General features: G+C 42.6%; 1 protein-coding gene across 1 annotated transcript in view; it reads right to left on the minus strand.

Annotated features, from left to right (window-relative positions):
• Positions 1 to 22,484, minus strand: part of LOC137333349 (early endosome antigen 1) — a 586,801-nt gene that overhangs the window by 504,560 nt on the left and 59,757 nt on the right. The window contains exon 3 of the mRNA XM_067997503.1: positions 17,107 to 17,235. Coding sequence (XP_067853604.1) covers positions 17,107 to 17,235 — 129 coding nt within the window. The remainder of the gene's footprint in view (positions 1 to 17,106; positions 17,236 to 22,484) is intronic.

The following is a 22,484-nucleotide window of genomic DNA, read 5'->3' on the forward strand; positions in this document are numbered from 1 at the left end:
TCTCAGCCCCAGGACATTGCTGCAGGAGTTCCTCAGGGCAGTGTCCTCGGCCCAACCATCTGCAGCTGCTTCATCATTGACCTTCCCTCCATCATAAGGTCAGAAATGGGGTTGTTCGCTAATGATTGCACAGTCTTCAGTTCCTTTCGCAACCCCTCAGATAATGAAGCAGTCCGAGCCCGCATGCAGCAAGACCTGGACAACATCCAGGCTTGGGCTGATAAGTGGCAAGTAACATTTGCACCAGACAAGTGCCAGGCAATGACCATCTCCAACAAGAGAGAGTCTAACCACCTCCCCTTCACATTCAATGGCATTACCATCGCCAAATCCCCCACCCTCAATATCCTGGGGGTCACCATTGACCAGAAACTTAACTGGACCAGCCATATAAATACTGTGGCTATGAGAGCAGGTCAGGTGGGGATGTTCTAGTGACTCACCTCCTGACTCCCCAAAGCCTTTCCACCATCTACAAAGCACAAGTCAGGAGTGTAATGGAATACTCTCCACTTGCTTGGATGAGTGCAGCTCCAACAACACTCAAGAAGCTCAACACCATCCACGACAAAGCAGCCCACTTGATTGACACCCCATCCACCACCCTAAACATTCGCTCCCTTCACCACCGGCACACAGTGGCTGCAGTGTGTACCATGCACAGGATGCACTGCAGCAACTCACCAAGGCTTCTTCAACAGCACCTCCCAAACCCGCAACCTCTACCGCCTAGAAGGACAAGAGCAGCAGGTACATGGGAACAACACCACCTGCACGTTCCCCTCCAAGTCACACACCATCCCGACTTGGAAAAATATCGCCGTTCCTTCATCGTCGCTGGGTCAAAATCCTGGAACTCCCTTCCTAACAGCACTGTGGGAGAACCTTCACCACACGGACTGCAGCGGTTCAAGAAGGTGGCTCACCACCACCTTCTCAAGGGCAATTAGGGTTGGGCAATAAAAGCTGGCCTTGCCAGCGACGCCCACATCCCATGAACGAATAAAAAAAAACATGTCTGTTTCTCTCACTTTTTCTCTGTACATACCTCCTTCCAGTCTCATCTTCAAATGGCCTTGTGCAATGCCACAGATGTCCTCTCAGGCATCCTTAAACTTCCTTCAGAACCATCACAAAAAAGCACTTCAAAATTATGAACAAGCAGATTGCTTCCACCACCATTCCAGGTAGCACTTCTTGATCCTCTGTTCTGCAGCACTTGGTGTCTTTTTTTTAATTTCTTGGAAAGCTGGGAGATGACAATCCTGAAGGCTCCTTTACAGAAACGATCCAAAGGAGCTCACAACACCAAGCAGTTTAAAAGCAAATTGGCAGTCAGTATCTCTTAACTATCTATTAAAATATATGTGGATGTAAAAGAAAATGTCATTAAGAATTGGTAGAAGGGTCTCAGACTAGGCAAGAGTAGCAGCCTATAGTATGCATTGAGAGTGAGGGATGGCCTGCCGCTTGAGGTGGGGACACAGCAGGTAGCCTGGGCAGGTACATGAGTTGGCAGTCAAGGAGTGGAGCACTGGGGCATGTGAAATTTGATTTATGCACTTCAACAAACAGGGTGCCCAACAGCTAGCTCCTGTGTCATCACTGTTATATTGATCTTACTATTTACCAATCCTGAATTTTTGTTTTGTAAAACTTTATGAACCACAATAAATGAGTAGGTGCTTGAAACTTGGAAGCATGTGGAGAGCTTGACTGTAGACCAGGTGTGAGCTGGCATCGCAAGGAGTGGTCCCTTGTATCAATCATAAGTCAAGGTTTTTGAGTCATATGTTTTGCAAGGACAAATTAGATTTTTTTTTCCATAATTTGTTCTGGAGATGTGGGCAATGCTGAAAACGTTGCATTTATTACTCATACTTATTGTCCTTAGAAGATACTGGTGGACCTTCTTCAATTGCTGCAGTCCTAGTGGTGCTGGTATTTCCACATTAGTATTGGTAGAAAATTCCTTCATTTTGACCCAGTGATGAAGGAGTGACAGGATGATGATGTGACTTGGAGAGAAACTTGCCGGTGATGACGTTCCCATGATGTTTCTGCTTTTGTCCTTCTTGATGATAGCGGTGGTCCAGGGCTGGGAGGTACCTTCAAAATAAACTTGGAAAATTGCTGCAGTACATGCTCAATGTCTGCGGTTGGTGGATATTCAGTTCAGTAACAGGAGCACTTTCCAAGTAGATTGCCTTGCCCTGGATAGTATCGGGCTCTTGTATGCTACTGCAGCTGCACCAATCCAGGTGAGCCACTTGTCGCAGAGTATCCAGCCTCTGCTCTGCTCTTGTAGCCATGGTGTTGATAATGACTGGTCCAAGATGTTGACTGTGGGGGACTCAGCCGTGGTGGTACCATTGAAGGTAACGGAGATGGTGGTTGGGTCTATTCTTGTTGCAGATTATCATTGCTTGGCACTTACATGGCACGAACATTACCTGACACTTGCATCCAAAGCCTGGACACTGTCCAGATCCTGCTGTTGACTCACGTGTGCTGCTCCGTTACCGGTGGAGTTATGAATCGAGCTGAACATGGTAGAATCATCAGTGAACATCCCCATCTTAACATTATGATAGAGGGAAGGTCAATGAAACCGAATGGAGGTTATAAGTAAGTAGGTGTCCCCTAATGGCATTATTGATATTTTCTGCCATCACTTTGCTAATGCTTGGGAGGAGGCTGATAGGGCAGTAATTCGCCAGTTTAGATTTGTCCTACATTTTTTGAACAGGACATACCTGAGCAATTTTCTCGATTGGCGGATAGATCCCAGTTTCACAGCTGCACTGAAACAGCTTCGCTCAGGGACCAGCTAGTTCTGCTGAATAGGGATGTTGTCAGAGTCCATACCATTGGCAACCATGTATTCAGCTGTCTGGGTCCGACACTCGGGAATTCCTCCCTAAACTCCTACACCTCTCCAACTCCTCCTTTTAAGATACTCATTAAAACCCACCTCTTTGAGCCTGCTAACAATCAACAACCGCCACAAAACCAGTCAATTCATTAGCCCATAATTTCCTGAAACGGTGTAACCAGAATGTTACTTAGAAATTCACAGTGATCTTCCTGTTGGTTACATGAAAATTTCCTGAGCATCTCATTAGCATACATGGTAAATACCAGCGCAAAACAAATGGAAATCAGCATAAGCAGTTGGGGCATGAGGAAAGCGCCGAACTTACGCCATATTCTTTCAAGTCCCTCTTGATGCATAAAAATTAAAGTTTAAAACCATTGGACCATCATTTATGTAAATGTTTATCTAAAGCAATATGCTAAGGCATCCTCTGACATACATTTGAAGAAACTGTACTCGGGTACAAATAAGCAAGTCACAAATTTACCATAACACATGCCCCAACGGTTTCCAGTATCCATACAGTGAAAGCGATGACAAAATAAAGCAAAGAATATGATGATCCAGTATATCATGTCAGATCTATTAAAAATGTAAATCTTAATATTTGTTGCTGGCTTTGTTCGACCTGTAGTCTCCTATGCTTAGCAATTTCTGATTTTTATTCATTTTGTGGCTATGTTATTACTTACAGTTAATGAGAGTCACTACACTTTAATTAGAGAACCAAAATGAAATGAAAGAATTGAACAGTAATTAGCAAAGGAAGGTTGCTGTAATGAAGTAATGCAGTGATTTTGAATAAAATAAAGATTGAAATTTTAAAAGATTAATAGAGTAGCAAAGTAAAGAGTTATTGGCTAAAGACACATTAACTAAGTAAATATGAAGAAAAATTATAGAATAATAGGTTGCAGATTTTAAAAAGCAAATACTCAGAACAATCACAAGGTACCTGTCTTATTCAAAAGGACACCATCAATGCTCAGGCAATTTATAACCATAATCTGAACTGAGGTGAGATTACTACCTTGTAACATTCCCAATATATCTATTTTTTTTATATACTGTTACTAGTTGCTCATGGGAGTCAGAGGATACATTGTTTTATGCTATGAAATGAAAAGCATAGATAGGCTAGCAGATGGGCAAAGAGGTGGCAATTGCATTTCAGTGTAAAAAAATGTTACGCAATACATTTCGGATACAAAACTATAGAAAGTACATGTACCTTAAATGCGAAGATTTTAAGAGTGGTGACCTTGGTGTGCAGATACATAGGTTAGTAAAAGGTGGCAGTGCAAGTAGATACGGTCATAAAAAGGCAAATGGATTCCTTGGTTTTATATCTAAAGGCATAGAATTCAAAAGCAAGGAAATAATGTTGAACTTAAACAAAATCTTTGTTAGGTTGCAGTTGAAGAATTGTGCACAACTTTGGGTACCCTCTTACAAGAACGATATAGAAGCAATGGAAAAGCAGCATAGATTCACTAGGACATTACCAAGGATGAGAGGTTACAGTTATAAGAGAGACTTGAGAAGTTTTTTCCAAGAGAGCTTAGTAGGTTAAAAAGGTTAGAAAGCAAGCATGCAGGTGCAGCAAGCAGTTAGGAAGGCAAATGGTATGTTGGCCTTCATTGCAAGAGGATTTGAGTACAGGAGCAAGGATGTCTTACTGAAGTTATACAAGGCCTTGGTGAGACCACACCTGGAGTATTGTGTGCAGTTTTGGTCTCCTTACCTAAGAAAGGATATACTTGCCATAGAGGGAGTGCAGCGAAGGTTCACCAGACTGATTCCTGGGATGGCAGCACTGTCGAATGAGGGGAGATTGGGTCGACTCGGCCTGTATTCACTCGAGTTTAGAAGAATGAGAAGGAACCTCATTGAAGCATATAAAATTCTGACAGAGCTAGACAGACTGGATGCAGGGAGGATGTTTCCCCTAGCTGGGGGGTCCAGAACGAGGGGGGGGGGGGGTCACAGTCTCAGGATACAGGGTAGGACATTTAGGACTGAGATGAGGAGAAATTTCTTCACTCAGAGGGTGGTGAACCTGTGGAATTCTCTACCACAGAAGGCGGTGGAGGCCAAGTCACTGATTATATTTAAGAAGGAGCTAGATAGATTTCTAGACACAAAAGGTATCAAGGGGTATGGGGAGAGAGCGGGAATATGGTAATGAGATAGGGGATCAGTCATGATCACACTGAATGGCGGAGCAGGCTTGAAGGGCTGAATGGCCTATTTCTGCTCCTATTTTCTATGTTTCTATGAGACGACACGATAGAGGTCTTCAAGATTATGATGGTTTACGACAGAGTAAATACCAATAGATTGTTTGCATCGGTCAGCAGGATAGTAACAAGAGGGCACAAATTTATCTAATCAATCACAAAAAGAATTAACGGAAAGGCTAGAAACATTTTTCATACAGAAAGTGGTCAAAATGTGGATTTCTGTACCAAAAACTATTTTTGAAGCAGAGTCTATAAATTCTTCAAAATGGAATTAGATAGCAGCTTGAAAAAAAAGTTCAGGGAAATGAGGAGAGTGGGATTCAGCAAGGTGGCTCATGTAGAGAAAAACAATGGCACAGATTTCACAGACCAAATGACCCGTTTCTGTGCTGTAACATAGGAACAAGGCCACTGATTGCCCACCCTTGTTGCCCTGGAGAAGGTGGTGATGAGCATCCTGTAGGTAGTGTACATTACAGCCACGATACGCCGGTGGGGAGAGAAATGATATTTAAGCTGGTGGATGGAGCGCCGATAAAGTGGACTGCTTTGTCCTGGATGGTGGTGAGCTCCTTGAGTGTTGTTGCAGCTGCACCTATCCAGGCAAGTGGAGAATATTCCACCACACTCCTGACTTGGAGGTGGTGGAGAGGCTTTGGGGAGTCAGGAGGTTAGCCGCAGAATATCCAGCCTCTGACCTGCTCTAGTTGCCATGCATTTATGTGGGTTAAGGTTGCTCAATAGAGTCTGATCACAACAAGCGTCGGTATCAATTGTGGTGGTAGGGTGATGGACATTTCTTTGAAGAGTTCTCCATGCAGTGATTGAGGAAACCTGCATTATTTAAAATAAATACTAAAACTTACCTGATGACAGTAAGAAACAAAAGTAACAAATTAACATTATTAATTGAAAAAAAATTTACCTGAAGGGAACAGGGTTAAAAATACAAAAAACAACTTGCAGCACCACCTAGAGAAATGGAGCACGAGGCACTTGGACAAGCAGCAGCTCCACCTAGTGTTGGGAGGATGAAAGTTACGTATAATGGTAATCATACAAAGTACTACCTAAACATTACCCAGGCATAAATAAGCGATCTTTATTTCACCTTCAGCTAACTAGGCACAACTATTAGGAAAAATATCAAGACCAAGCCCAAGCTTTTGGGAGAAGCTGAGGCTTTTAAATAAAAGCATGAATGAAAAACATAAAAGACAATGGAATGGGTAAATTTAATCATGATATTATGAAATATGTAATTTTTTGATAATAGACTTGTTAGCAAAATTAAAACCGATCGGATTAAAGGGACAGTGGCAGCATGGATACAAAACTGGCTAGGGGACAGAAAGCAGAGAGTAGTGGTGAACGATTGCTTTCATACTGGAGGGAAGTATACAGTGGTGTTCCCCAGGAGTCAGTATTAGGACCACTGCTTTTTTTGATATATATTAATGACCTGGACTTGGGTATAGAGGGTATAATTTCAAAGTTTGCAGATGACACAAAACTCGGAAATGTAGTAAACAATGTGGAACATAGTAACAGTGTCCTCCTTCAGGAGGATATAGACTGGTGAAATGGGCAGATGCATAGCATATGAAATTTAACAGAGAAGTGTGAACTGAAACATTTTGGTAGGAAGAATGAGGAGACACAATATAAACTAAATGACACCATTTTAAAGGGGGTGCAGGAACAGAGAGACCTGGGGGTGCACATACACAAATCTTTGAAAGTGGCAGGATCAGTTGAGAAGGCTGCTATAAAAGCATATGGGATCCCGGGCTTTATTAACAGAGGCATAGAGTACAAAAGCAAGGAAGTTACACTAAACCTTTATAAAACACTGGTTAGGCCTCAGCTGGAGTATTGTGTTCAATTCTGGGCACCACACTTCAGGAAAGATGTCAAAGCCTTAGAGAGGGTGCAGACAAGATTAACTAGAATGGTACCAGGGATGTGGGACTTCAGTTATGTAGAAAGACTGGAGAAGCTGGGATTGTTCTCCTTAGAACAGGGAAGACTAAGGGGAGATTTGATAGAGGTGTTCAAAATCATGAACAGTTTTGACAGAGTAAATAAGGAGAAACTGTTTCCAGCAGCAGGCAGGTCAGTAACCAGAGGACACAGATTTAAGGTGATCAGCAAATGAGCCAGAGGCAACATGAGGAAACATATTTTATGCAGCAAGTTGTAATGGTCTGGAATGCACTGCATGAAAGGGTGATGGAAACAGATTCAATAGTAACTTTCAAAATGGAATTGGATAAATACTTGAAGGGAAAAAATTTACAGGGCTATGGGGAAAGAGCAGGGAAATGGGACGAATTGGATAGCTCTGTCAAAAAGCCAGCACAAGCACAATGGGGCGAATGGCCTCCTCCTGTGCTGTACCTACTATGATACTAGGAATTTCAGTTTGAGAAAATTTCTTTGTGAGTATCTCAGTTGGTTCTTTCCCTAATTTTTTAAAAAATATTGATAGGTTCTTCTGACTGGTTATTCAAGGTTGATTGGTTTCCCCAATCCTTAGTAGTTTCTCATTGGCAGCTTTCTAGTTGTTTAACTTGCCTTTGATTCATACGTTCCCCACCTTTTCAGTTCTGATTTTCTGCTGGTTTACTTTTAGCCAAAGAGAGACAGGCAGGAAGTACACATTAGACACAAGACTTGTAATACATCGGGCCAGAATTTTGTGTCAAAAAGCGGCAAAGCTAATGGGGCTCGCCATTATGTAAGGGTAAATGGTACAGCAACTTCAGGCGAGGAACAGATGCGAGGTTAAATGTGAATATCCAAAAATTGCTGCCCGAGTTGCACCGCTCCACCATTAGCTTCGCAAAAACGACATCCCGCCCTTAGCCTCCCTGTTTTGTTTATTTTTTGTAACTTTAAACTTGCCACAGAGTTAAGTCTTGTCATTACATTAGGTCCATTAGCAACTGTTCTCCACCCACTTCTACCAAACCTAATCTAAACTCCAAGTTGTCTTTTGCCCCCTTTCCATACTATTGCCCAGTCATCTCCACCCACCATTGGTTCCTACTGTTTCATGACTTCCACGAGAAAACCTGAGGGCACGATAGTGAAAATGCTTTAGCAATTTTTTTTAAATTATTTGTTCATGGGATGTGGGCATCGCTGGAGAGGCCGGCATTTATTGCCCATCCCCAATTGACCTTGAGAAGGTGGTGGTGAGCAGCCTTCTTGAACCACTGCAGTCTGTGTGGTGAAGGTTCTCCCACAGTGCTGTTAGGAAGGGAGTTCCAGGATTTTGACCCAGCGACGATGAAGGAACGACGATATTTTTCCAAGTCGGGATGTTGGGATGGTGTGTGACTTGGAGGGGAACGTGCAGGTGGTGTTGTTCTCATGTGCCTGCTGCCCTTGTCCTTCTAGGTGGTAGAGGTCGCGGGTTTGGGAGGTGCTGTCAAAGAAGCCTTGGCGAGTTGCTGCAGTGCATCCTATGGATGGGACACACTACAGCCACAGTGCGCCAGTGGTGAAGGCAGTGAATGTTTAGGGTGGTGGATGGGGTGCCAATCAAGCGGGCTGCTTTATCTTGGATGGTGTTGAGCTTCTTGAGTGTTGTTGGAGCTGCACTCATCCAAGCAAGTGGAGAGTATTCCATCACACTCCTGACTTGTGCCTTGTAGATGGTGGAAAGGCTTTGGGGAGTCAGGAGGTGAGTCACTCGCCGCAGAATACCCAGCCTCTGACCTGCTCTCGTAGCCACAGTATTTATATGGCTGGTCCAGTTAAGTTTCTGGTCAATGGTGACCCCCAGGATGTTGATGGTGGGGAATTTGGCGATGGTTATGTCGTTGAATGTCAAGGGGAGGTGGCTAGACACTCTCTTGTTGGAGATGGTCATTGCCTGGCACTTATCTGGCGCGAATGTTACTTGCCACTTATCAGCCCAAGCCTGGATGTTGTCCAGGTCTTGCTGCATGCGGGCTCGGACTGCTTCATTATTTGAGGGGTTGCAAATGGAACTGAACACTGTGCAATCATCAGCGAACATCCCCATTTCTGACCTTATGATGGAGGGAAGGTCAATGATGAAGCAGCTGAAGATGGTTGTGCCTAGGACACTGCCCTGAGGAACTCCTGAAGCAATGCCCAGGGGCTGAGATGTTTGGCCTCCAACAACCACTACCATCTTCCTTTGTGCTAAGTATGACTCCAGCCACTGGAGAGTTTTCCCCGATTGCCATTGACTTCAATTTTACTCGGGCTCCTTGGTGCCACACTCGGTCAAATGCTGCCTTGATGTCAAGGGCAGTCACTCTCACCTCACCTCTGGAATTCAGCTCTTTTGTCCATGTTTGGACCAAGGCTGTCTTGAGGTCTGGAGCCGAGTGGTCCTGGCGGAACCCAAACTGAGCATCGGTGAGCAGGTTATTGGTGAGTAAGTGCCGCTTGATAGCACTGTCGACGAAACCTTCCATCACTTTGCTGATGATTGAGAGTAGACTGATGGGGCGGTAATTGGCCGGATTGGATTTGTCCTGCTTTTTGTGGACAGGACATACCTGGGCAATTTTCCACATTGTCGGGTAGATGCCAGTGTTGTAGCTGTACTAGAACAGCTTGGCTAGAGGCGCAGCTAGTTCTGGAGCACAAGTCTTCAGCACTACAGCTGGGATGTTGTCGGGGCCCATAGCCTTTGCTGTATCCAGTGCACTCAGCCGTTTCTTGATATCACGTGGAGTGAATCGAATTGGCTGAAGACTGGCTTCTGTGATGGTGGGGATATCGGGAGGAGGCCGAGATGGATCATCCACTCGGCACTTCTGGCTGAAGATGGTTGCAAACGCTTCAGCCTTGTCTTTTGCACTCACGTGCTGGACTCCGCCATCATTGAGGATGGGGATGTTTGCAGAGCCTCCTCCTCCCGTTAGTTGTTTAATTGTCCACCACCATTCACGACCGGATGTGGCAGGACTGCAGAGCTTTGATCTGATCCGTTGGTTGTGGAATTCCTTAGCTCTGTCTGTAGCATGTTGCTTCCGCTGTTTAGCACGCATGTAGTCCTGAGTTGTAGCTTCACCAGGTTGGCACCTCATTTTTAAGTACGCCTGGTGCTGCTCCGGGCATGCTCTTCTACACTCCTCATTGAACCAGGGTTGATTCCCCTGGCTTGTTGGTAATGGTGGAGTGAGGAATATGCCGGGACATGAGGTTACAGATTGTGCTCGAATACAATTCTGCTGATGCTGATGGCCCACAGTGCCCCATGGATGCCCAGTTTTGAGCTGCTAGATCGGTTCTGAATCTATCCCATTTAGCACGGTGGTAGTGCCACACAACACGTTGGATGGTGTCCGCAGTGCGAAGACGGGACTTCGTCTCCACAAGGACTGTGCGGTGGTCACTCCTACCAATACTGTCATGGACAGATGCATTTGCGACAGGTCGATTGTTGAGGACGAAGACAAGTAAGTTTTTCCCTCGTGTTGGTTCACTCACCACCTGTCGCAGGCCCAGTCTGGCAGCTATGTCCTTCAGGACTCGGCCAGCTTGGTCAGTAGTGGTGCTACCGAGCCACTCTTGGTGATGGACATTGAAGACCCCCACCCAGAGTACATTTTGTGCCCTTGCTACCCTCAGTGCTTCCTCCAAGTGGTGCTCAACATGGAGGAGGGCTGATTCATCAGCTGAGGGAGGGCGGTAGGTGGTAATCAGCAGGAGGTTTCCTTGCCCAAGTTTGACCTGATGCCATGAGATTTCATGGGGTCCAGAGTCAATGTTGAGGACTCCCAGGGTCACTCCCTCCTGACTGGATATCACTGTACTGCCACCTCTGGTGGGTCTGTCCTGCTGGTGGGAAAGGACATACCCAGGGATGGTGATGGAAGAGTCTGGGACGGTGGCTGAAAGGTATGATTCTGTGAGTATGGCTATGTCAGGCTGTTGCTTGACTAGTCTGTGGGACAGCTCTCCCAATTTTGGCACAAGTCCTCCTAACTAACATCTGGGGACTTTGCAGGGTCAACTGGGCTTGGTTTGCCGTTGTCGTGTCCGGTGCCTCATGGTCCGATGCTGGGTGGTCCGTCCCGTTTTATTCTTATTATGACTTTTCGTAGCGAGATTTTACAACTGAGTGGCTTGCTAGGCCATTTCAGAGGGCAATTAAGAATCAACCACATTGCTGTGGGGCTGGAGTCACATTTAGGCCAGACCAGGTAAGGACGGCAGGTTTCCTTCCCTAAAGGACATTAGTGAACCAGATGGGTTTTTACGACAATCCGGTAGTTTCATGGCCACCATTACTGATACTAGTATTTTAATTCCAGATTTTTATTTAATTAGTTGAATTTAATTAATTGCATTTAAATTCGCCAGCTGTCGTGGCGGGATTTCAACTCATGACTGGATTTTTCGTCCAGGCCTCTGGATTACTAGTCCAGTAACATAACCACTATGCTACCGTAGCAATTTAAAGCTGATCAAGTCATTAAAAACCCTTTTAATGACGTGATAAGTGTTAATGACAGCCAATCAACTCTCTAGAACCAAAAATTAACTATGTCAAGTGTGAAGTCTCATTCCTTCAGGTTTTGAATTTTTCAGATGGATTTTAAAAATGTCAACTTTTTAATTTAATTTTTTTTTTCTTACTTTTCCTTTTTGTATCTTTTTTCTCTCTTCTCTTAATCCAATCTATCTGTACCTGATTTGACATTGAATTCACCATCCTTCTGAATCCTTCCTATGTTTATTTCCCAATCCTTAAATCTCATTGGATAAGGTGATACCCCGTTGGTTGTCCTGTTCACACAGGTCCCAGGTGCCCTGTTTCCCTCACTGTGGAGTTATCAGCACGCCGTTCAGCAACTTTGTGGGCAAAAATGTTTTGAGCTGAAGAGTACAGAGGCAATTCTAACTAACGGCAGGCGCCATTCGATGCCCTGCTACTGCAAATTCTGGCCCATCATAAATAGATAATGCTGTTTGCACTTAAATGGAGGCATGCCCAATGTCCTTTAACGAATCTTAATCTCGGACTGCAAAAGATGGATTAACTGGCTTTAAATTGCTGAAGCATTTTCACTATAGTGCCCTCAGGATTTCTAGTGGAAGTCATGAAACAGTAGGAACCAATGGTGGGTGGAGATGGCTGTGCAGTAGTATGGAAAGGGGGCAAAAGACCACTTGGGATTTAGATTAGGGTTGGTAGAAGTGGGTGGAGAACAGTTGTTAATGGACCTAATGTTAGTTAGTCTGAGGCCTATTCTGTGGAAACAGTGTCACCTGACTTGGAGATGCAATTAGGAAGTAAGTGTAACAACAACAACTTGCATTTATATAGTGCCTTTAACATAGCAAAACGTCCCAAGGCACTTCACAGGAACGTTATCAGACAAAATCTGGCACTGAGCCACATAAGGAGCTATTAGGACAGGTGACCAAAAGCTTGGTCAAAGTGGGAGGTATTAAGGAGCGTCTAAAAGAAGTAAACGGTAAAGGTAGAGAGGCGGAGAGGTTTAGGAAGGAATTCCAGAGCATAGGCCCTACGCAGCTGAAGGCACAGCCACCAATGGTGGGGTGATTATAATCGGGGATGCGCAAGAGGCAAGAATTGGAGGAGTGCAGAGATCTCGGGCAGTTGTCGGGCTGGAGGAGGTTACAGGGATAGGTAGGGGGCGAGGCCATGGAGGGATTTGAAAACAAGCATGAGAATTTTAAATTGAAGGCATTCCAGGACCATGAGCCAATGTAGGTCAGCAAGCACAGGGTGATGGGTGAATGGGACTTGGTGCGAGTTAGGATACAGGCAGCAGGGTTTTGGATAAGTTCCAGTTTATGGAGGGTGGAAGATGGGAGGCCAGCCAGGAGAGCATTGGATTAGTCAAGTCTAGATGTATGAGGGTTTCAGCAGCAGATGAGCTGAGGCAGGGGCAGAGGCAAACTAAAATGAAGTAATATCAACAATTGCTATCCAATCAAGGGTTTCAGGCAATGTCGTAAAGAACAAGAACAAAGCTTGAACCACATGCAAATTTCTGTGGAACCCTGAGATCGAATTACAATTTTAGCTCAATGCCAAATGTTTATCATTTTATGTAATAGATATTGTTTGTGGAAAGAAGATTGATATCTTCCTGTTTTGGGGCTCATCAAATGCTGCCAGGATGAGGAAGCATGATGTTGATTGTGACTTTTGACTGGAAGCTAACAGTAACACCTTGCATTTATATAGCGCCTTTAACATTGTAAAACGTCCTAAGGCGCTTCACAGGAGCGTTATCAAACAAAATTGGACACCGAGCCACAAAAGGAGACATCAGGACAGGTGACCAAGAGTTTATATAGCATGACAGAAATAGGCTTGACAAAAAGTGTGGCACTTACAGGAAGTGTACACATAGTATATGTCCTGCATGTCCAACAGTTTCTTCCTGTAACACTTCTTTTGTCGCACTTCAGCTCAAAGCGAATCAGAACTAAGTAGGAATGTACTTCTGTCTGCTGGCTTTAAATTGACAACCTGAACGGTTTCTTGTGGGCATGAGTCGACAGCACCAAACTGTCCCTAATTCAGCACTGATTGTCAATCCTGCTCAGAGAAGTCATAGCATGGCTGTTGTGGGAAGCAGAAAAAACGTCACACAGATGGGTAGAGGGGACTCTAAGGTTACGGCTGAGTCATATTGTTAAGCAGAGTTGAGGGAGCTTTACTAAATCTGGCTGTGTTATGCCTGAGCTGGGATGTGCTTGATGCTGATATTGGACACTTGGAATGGAAAGTGTTCTATTCCCTAGCTTTCACACCCATCACCTTGGTGAACACAAAAACTAAAAGAAATAAAAGAAAGCAATAGAAAACGAACAAAGAGAAAAACAGAAAGGGAAACAACAGTGAAATGGAGAAAGAGAAAAACAGAAAAGGTAGAGAGAGAACACATGAAAGAGACAAAGTGAGCAAGAAATAGGAAGATGGAAAGAGACTAAAGAGCAAAAAGTGGGGACGGGGGGAAAAGAGAGAGACAGAGAGAGAGAGAGAGAGAGACAGAGAGAGAGAGAGAGAGAGAGACAGAGAGAGAGAGAGAGACAGAGAGAGAGAGAGAGAGAGACAGAGAGAGAGAGAGAGAGAGACAGAGAGAGAGAGAGAGAGAGAGAGAAAGTGTGCCGTACTCCCAAGGTATCAACACCTTTAGGAGAAATGGAGAGGGGGAGAAAATTGTCAAATAAAAAGAGAAAAAAAGATTGGCAAAAAATGATAATAAGTGACAATCACGTGAAATATAAAATCAAATTGTAGATTAGGGCTGAAGTAGAAAATAACTAAAAGTAGTTGCAAGAGAAAAGGGCAAACTCAGTAAAATTAATACAGTTTCAAAATCATCCTTAACACTACATGCCAATTTCAATAAAATTAACAAATTCAACCCAGTGTCCTTCAGAAATACAAGCTTGAATATAATTGATACATTGGGCCCTCAGGATACATTCCTTCTGATGTCAAAATGTTATGCATCACTGTTACAATGAATAATCTGGCATGTTGGATTAAGAGGACAAGGCTACCTTAAACTGAGATCCCAGGTTTAAAATAAAAGCCTAACAATTTATTTTACTATAGCTGTTAGTGTATGGCCCAGAAGAAGTTGTAGACTTTATGTAAAAAATTTCTTGCATTATTTAAAATAAATACTGTTCAATTCATTACAACCATGAGCAGATATAGGTGTACCCACCAACCTCGAGAAGTTGATCTTGCACTTGATGTATGTGCTTTAACGACATACTCAACCAATGGATTCAACAATAATTAATAGATCACTGATTCTGGCCAAATTCTTACATTTTATTCAATCACCTACAATATTAATTTATTAGCTGACAGACTAACACTAAAAACAATATGCCAGAGGGCAGGCATTAATGCATCATAAAAGTATGCATTTTTAGAATCGGCTCAATTGCCACAGCTTATATGTTGTGTCACAATTTTATCTACAGTACCTACCAATCGTCATAATGAACAGTCTGACATTCCACGCTGAAATACTATACCTCAAGCTATTTAAACAAGGCATTTTCAAGTTCCTTGTTCGAATAAAATGCGGCAGTACATTGCTAATATTATTAATGGAATCAAGCTATCAACTTAGCAGAAGAGCAAACATTAATCTGTGCAAAAACTCCACCTTCCAAGAACAAAGTGCAGTGGATCAAAAACAATATCTCATACCAGTTCTTAAATAGGCTCATCAACACATTTTAAACATTTGAAATCTGTCCTAATGGTTACAATGAACATATTTCAGTATTTTATATGCCTGTGCCTCATACTTCTACAAATTCCCTATGTATTTCTTCTCTGCTATCAAATTTGCCATGCTACCAAGTCATGTGGCTAAGTGACAAGTTCAAGGAAATTAATAACATTCAAAAGAAACTCAAACAATTAGTGGAAGAGCTATGGAAAGGCAGATAGATTGAACTTGGATAAATGTATTGTACCAACCTTGAGCAGATCATTGGTGATTCCATAATTGCAAAAAAAAAGTGCAATTTAGTGTACTCTTCCTTAAAAAAAAGGTGATCCGTTGGAGAGAGATCAAAAAGTGTCAAGAACAACTCTAAACTTAGAGCATTAAGTCACAGGGAGTGAATGATAATCATGAAACTGCTCTCTTCGGAGATAAGATGATTGTGAGCAGACTTAAGAAAGCAAAGAATGAAGAGCCCATCGACCCCAGACCCTATACAATATTCCCTTCATGGATGCTGTACTGCTAATTTGGGATGCATTCACACTGCAATTGTAGTGTCAGTGCAAAGAAGTTTCCCTTTGCACAATACTGCAGTTCTCGTGTAAATGCAGGCTGTATCCCAAGTCAGGCTCACTGGAGTGAAGCACAGCAAGATCCCTGGAGGAGGAAGTCTTACTCCAATTACCTTGAGAATCAGTCTGGCCTTGAACATCAAATGTATACTACATGGTTTAGCATCAATGCAAAGTCAAAACTGCTTCAAACCAATGCTAAACTTCTAGTGTAAATGCACCATTAAATAACTAAGGTAAAGCAATGCAAGCTTTCTCCTTGATCTCCAAGATAGGTGAGTACAAGTCTGCAATGCCTATTCATACTGTGAACATCAATTATTTAACCTTAGCCAGGTGACATTTCAATGGGCCCAGCAGCACAGAAACATCTGAATCGCATGCAGTATTTGATTATGTGTCTATAATTACCACCAATAAACTTCAGCCCCATTCTTACGATCCCAATCTTTAAAATGTCCAGAGTCTATGATTTTGTAGCTGCAAACAGATTTAATTTGGACAGTGAGCAGATAACTAGAGGATAGAGATATACAAGAAAGACTAGAGATTGTGATCCCTAGTTAGATTGCACAACGGTGAATCTGGAACCAACTACCAATAAAAAGTAGTTCATACTGTAAAATGAGCTTGAAAATATCTGGTGACTCCCACAACAAGGTATAATCTTGTACATCATCTATGGAAGAAATGGGCCCAATAGGTTAAATGACCTTTTTTAATTCTATGCCTTCTTATTTGGGAAATTAGTAATCATCTCACAAGAAAAAAGAAACTGGGGCATGGAAAGCGTTGAAAATTGTTACCTCTTAACTTCCAGCATTTTGAATGGCAAAAAAGTTCAGAACATTTACACATATCTGAACAATAAAAAATAATTTAAACATTTTGTAAAGAATAATAAGAAATGTCCAAAGACACTTAAAAAGGAAAGACTGCACACTGCCTAAAGGTACTTGAAATCCCTGGAGTAAACACACTATTTAAATGCATTGTTTGGTAAGAAACATGAACTCTTGAATAGTTACAATGTAACTTTGATCTACCTTAAAGTGCAGTTTTCCCTGACAGCAGTTTGTACATTATGTTCTGAATCACCTCCCTTTGGATCATTATCAAACCGCTTTGGAAAGTAAAAGACCTAAAGCTACAGTCTTGAAGCATTCAATGTTTCTGATTACCTGCAGGTCTGCTTCCAGAGAAGTTACTCTTCGATTGGCTTCTCTTTCAAGCTCCTCCATTGTCTGAACCAGGACATCATTTTGTTCACTTAAGTCATTGATGTAAGACTGCAGAATCTGCACCTTCAACTAAACAAACAAGGAAAAGTAAGCAATATGTAGAAATTCTAGTATTAAACTTATCTTGACAATACCAGACTTGGATCTCAGACAGATACCATTAGTGGACACTTGTAAGGTATGGACTAATGAGAGACTTCAACTGTGGTCTAAACAATGTCTCATACATTTGGGGAAAAAGCGGGAACGGGGTATCGAATTAGACCATCAGCCGTGATCATTTTGAATGGCGGAGCAGGCCCGAAAGGCCGAATGGCCTACTCTTGCTCCTATTTTCTATGTTTCTAATCAAAATTCTTTAAGGAAATTACTAAGCATATAGACACAGGGGATGCATTGGATGTGATATAATTGGATTATTAAGAAAAGGTCTCACATAAAGAGACTGAGGAAGATTATGGCCAATGGTATTGGAATTAAAGTGGCAACATAAATAAAGAATAGAATGCAGTGAGTATGAATAAATGGATGTTTCTAGCATTGTCATGTAACTAGATAAATGCCCTATGGGTTTGTTGTAGGACATATGCACACATACAGACACACACACATTTATATTTAATTTGCACACACTAGCGGATCCCCCATCTCGTTGCACAGAGCGAGTCAGAGTATATGCTTTTTCAGAAAAATAGTGGGGGTGTTCAGTCATATAACACACAATCTGGCAGCAGTGTGGGGTAGCAGGGCTCGGTAACTCTGGGGAGTGATAGTGGAGCAAGAGTTTCAGGGTATGGCACTGTCACGGTCCTGAGTGCAGGGCGAGTGTTACCTCCAACTTATGCATCCCCCACTCCCTTCACCCCACCATTGGTGGCTATGCTTTCAGCCATCTAAGCCCTAAGCTCTAGAATTTCCTTCCTAAACCTCTCTGCTTCGCCACCCCACTCTCTTCCTTTAAGTCCCTCCTTAAACTTATCTCTTTGATCAAGCTTTTAATCACCTATCCTAATATCTCATTCTTTGAGTTGACGTCAATTTTGGTCTTTAACAAGCACCTTGGGAGGTTTTCCTACGTTAAAAGTTTCTACATAAATGCAAATTGATGTTATTGGTACCCTTGAGCTTTACCAAATTACGCAGATGTCTATCCACTGCACACTCATCAAGATCTCTTTTTAGCACAAAAACAATTAACCAACCATCGGTCAGGCTCAGCCACAATACGTATGGCCAGAAAAGATTTTCATACGTGTACAATATATTTGTTCACCCATTCGCTTAATGAGTTGAAAAATGTGACGCAACCATGTTAATTTGTTTAGTAAAATGTTTTAAGACTTTTAGACTATGTTAAGGTAATGTTGCCCATATTTCCATTCACTATATTAATGACTTAGATAACACAATAGAGAGCCATATATCCAAGTTTGCCGATGACACATAGGTTGGTGGCATAATAAGGGATGTAGACGGGAGCATAAAATTACAAAGAGACATTGATAGATTAAGTGAGTGAGCAAAACTGTGGCAGATGGATTTAAACACAGGTAAGTGCAAGGTCATCCATTTTGGACCAAAAAAAGGATAATTCCGAGTATTTTTCAAAATGGTGAAAAACTAGGAACAGCGGAGTTCCAAAGAGATTTAGGGGTCCATGTACACAGATCACCAAAATATAGTTGTCTGGTACAAAAAATAATCAAAAAGGCTAATGAAATGTTAGCCTTTATAACTAGGGGGCTAGAATATAAAGGGGAGAAAGTTTTGCTACAGCTGTACAAAGCCCTGGTTAGACCACATCTGGAGTACTGTGTACAGTTCTGGGCACCTTAGAAAGGATATATTGGCCTTGGAAGGAGTGCAGCGCAGATTTACCAGAATGTTACCAGGGCTCCATGGGTTAGATTATGAGGAGAGATTACATAAACTAGGCTTGTATTCTCTGGAATATAGGTTACAGAGTGATATGATTGAGCTTTTTAGGATTTAGAAAGGAGCTGATAGGATAGATAGGGAGAAAATTTATCCGCTGGTGGGGGGGGTGGAGTCTAGGACAAAGAGACATAACCTTAAAATCAGAGCCAGGCCATTCAGGAGAGAAGTTAGGATACACTTCTTCACGCAAAGGGTGGTAGAAGTTTGGAACTCTCTCCCACAAAAAGCAGCAGCTCAATTAACAATTTTAAATCAGAAATTGATAGATTTTTGCTAGCCAAGGGCATTAAGGCTTATGGAGCCACGGCAAGTGGATGGAGTTAGGAAGCAGGTCAGCCATGATCTCATTGAATGGCGGAACAGGCTCGAGGGGCTAAATGGCCTACTCCTATTCCTATGTTCCTAAATGTGCCATCCCCGTGCGCGCTTTTCAGTGCCAAAGGACAACATTTTTGCGAATATAATTTGTTATAAATGTTCCTTTAATGGGTTTAATTCACACAACCAGCTGTTTGGTAAGCAGAAAACAAATGTGGATGGATGGAAAGCTAGTTAAAATTAGTTTCTGAGGCTAAGCCATATTTCCTGCAAACCATCTGCTTAAGTGAATGAACCTGAAAATCTAACAGTTAGTAATTTCTTCATTTCATTGTGAAGGTGAAGGCCTTTAAGTGACCTTATCTCTACCTTGCTGCCATTGCCCCAATCGTAGGTAAGTTATTGAACAGTACAGTATTACTGGTTTCAACGTGACTTTTTTCAACTCATTATTTCTATTACTGGGTACATAATGTTCAGATTTTTGCAAGCTTGATGCAATTTTGGTGACACAAGCGCAATGTAATTCAAAGTACGATGCCACATCACAAAAGTAACCTGTAAAAATACAACTTTATGATATATGACCATAGCAAAGAGAAATAGTGGCACTGCATTAGTCACCATGTGAATGTGATCTTTCAAAATGTTACAGACCACTTATTTGACGTTCGAACTGTACCTGTTGGAGATATACTGGAAAAAGTCAGTATGTTACATTGAAAAGTAATAGCTGTAAAGGACATGTAACAGCTGCATCTTTAGTGGGGCAGGTGAACCCATCAGTAGTACCATAATTCTGAATTGCCCATCGGTTGGCGTGTGCACTCCTTGCATTGTATATTTCTTTTGCCATGGTAAGTATTTCTGAGCAAAGGATGTTAAACTGGTGTTCTCTTCAAAATTACTGTCACATTAGCTAATCACTGGAATGAATGTTTTTATGGCTCTATCCTTGAATAGGCCATTTCCATTAGCAATGTGTGAATCTCAAAACTGAAAGTAGAATGTTTCTATACGGTGACGCCTATGTTAATTTGAATTTAAAGAGTCTTTCATCTTCAACAACCATTTAAAGAAAATGTGAGCATTGGAATAGACGGTATTCACTATGAACTTATGTATTGCACCAGACCTATGCTAGTGCCGTTGGGTTCCCAGAGTGCAGATCTTACACAGCTAACTGCAAACCAAATGCAAATCTGCCATGAATCAACAAGACTGGCCGCCAGAAAGACCCACTGCAGCCATCTGTGCAAGACCTGCACTTGGGAACCAAACTGGACTAGTACAATATAAAAGCACTCTTTGATTTACACTCATAACTCACAGAAGAGCTCCCATGAACTCATACCTCCTCAACAAGTGTCTACATCCTCTTCTTTTCCCTCCCCCCACCCCAAACAGTATTTTGGAATTGGGAAGGGAGCCCATAACCTATTCTTGCACCACTGCCTGCCCCCAAGCCTGTCACTCACTGAAAACCGCTGTCCTACATCTGACAGAATCTCAGAATTTGATGCCCAAAATGCAGGTAAAAATTCCATACTATTTGATTTATTCATTCAGCATTAATAAGTAGTCCTAATACTATATTCCATGTTATATAGCATAACATCCCTGGTTTTATAAAAAGGCTTGGGCAGATTTTCTTGATCAAAATACCCATTTCTTGGGTGATAAGGTCGGGGGCGGGGCGGGGCGGAGTCTGGTTACAGTCAGTCTCCGCTCATAGAAGGAGGCCATTCGCCCATTGTGTCTGTGCTGGCTCTTTGAAAGAGCTATCCAATTATTCCAACTCCCCTGCTCTTTCTCCATAGCCTTGCAAATTTTTCCTTTTCAAGTATTTATCCAATTCCCTATTGAAAGTTATTATTGAGTCTACTTCCAGCACCCTTTCAGGCAGTGCATTCCAAATCATAACAACTCACTGCGTAAAAAAAATTCTCCTCATCTCCCCTCTGGCTCTTTTGCCAATTACCTCAAACCTGTGTCTTCTGGTTACCGACCCTCTTGCCACTGGGCACAGTTTTTGCTTATTCACTACCAAAACCCCTCATAATTTTGAACACATGTATTAAATCTCCCCCTTAAACTTCTCTACTCCAAGGAGAACAATTCCAGCTTCTCTAGTCTCACCACATAACTAAAGTCCCTCTTCCCTGGTACCATTCTAGTAAATCTCCCCTGCACCCTCTCCAAGGCCTTGACATCCTTCCTAAAATGTGGTGCCCAGAATTGGACACAATACTCCAGCTGAGGCCTAACCAGTGATTTATAAAAGGTTTAGCATAACTTCCTTGCTTTTGTACTCCGTGCTTCTATTAATAAAGCCCCATTTGCTTTTTTAACAGCCTTCTCAACTTGTCCTGCTACCTTCAAAGATTTGTGTGCATAAACCCTCAGGTCTCTCTGTTCCTACACCTCCTTCAAAATTGTACCATTTAGTTTACATTGTCTCTCCTCAATCTTCCTACCAAAATGTATCATTTTACGTTGTGTTTGGATTTCCTCGACTTCCTTAGCGTGAGGTTAGGGGGCGGGGGGGGGGGTGGGGAAATAGTGCTGGCCCAATAGGTGTAGGACCAATGATGTCATGATAAGGGGACATTCCCCGGCCCCTGCCTCTTTTTCATAAAGTAATAGCCATGGGGCAACCAGTTGCAGGGCACCCCATGAAGCTAGCATTTGGCTTGTGCCTGAAGCGCCCCTCAAACTGGAGTAAACCCAAGAGGATCTCTAGAATTTTGATACTTAGGCAACAAATTTAGCATTGGGGCCTTCTGGTTCCTGCATTGGTGACACTGTATGTATGTGCCTGCAAAGATTAACTTGTTTTGTAAGGGATTTTAGTACTGGGGATTATAACATTTCACATTTCGTATGCCCCCCAACCCCTCCCCCCGCAACCTCAGAAGAGTAACTCGAATTATGCTAGTTTCACATGTTCAGTTTCCACAGCAGGCATCTTGTGGCATCTGAATCAGATTGCCAATTTAGTGGAAATTTCAAACTGTGTGCTCATGCCCACTAAAAACTGCATTCTAAGTTGGGCTGGGACC

The sequence above is a fragment of the Heptranchias perlo genome, chromosome 16, assembly GCF_035084215.1.
Source record: "Heptranchias perlo isolate sHepPer1 chromosome 16, sHepPer1.hap1, whole genome shotgun sequence".
Classification (NCBI taxonomy): Eukaryota; Metazoa; Chordata; class Chondrichthyes; order Hexanchiformes; family Hexanchidae; genus Heptranchias; species Heptranchias perlo.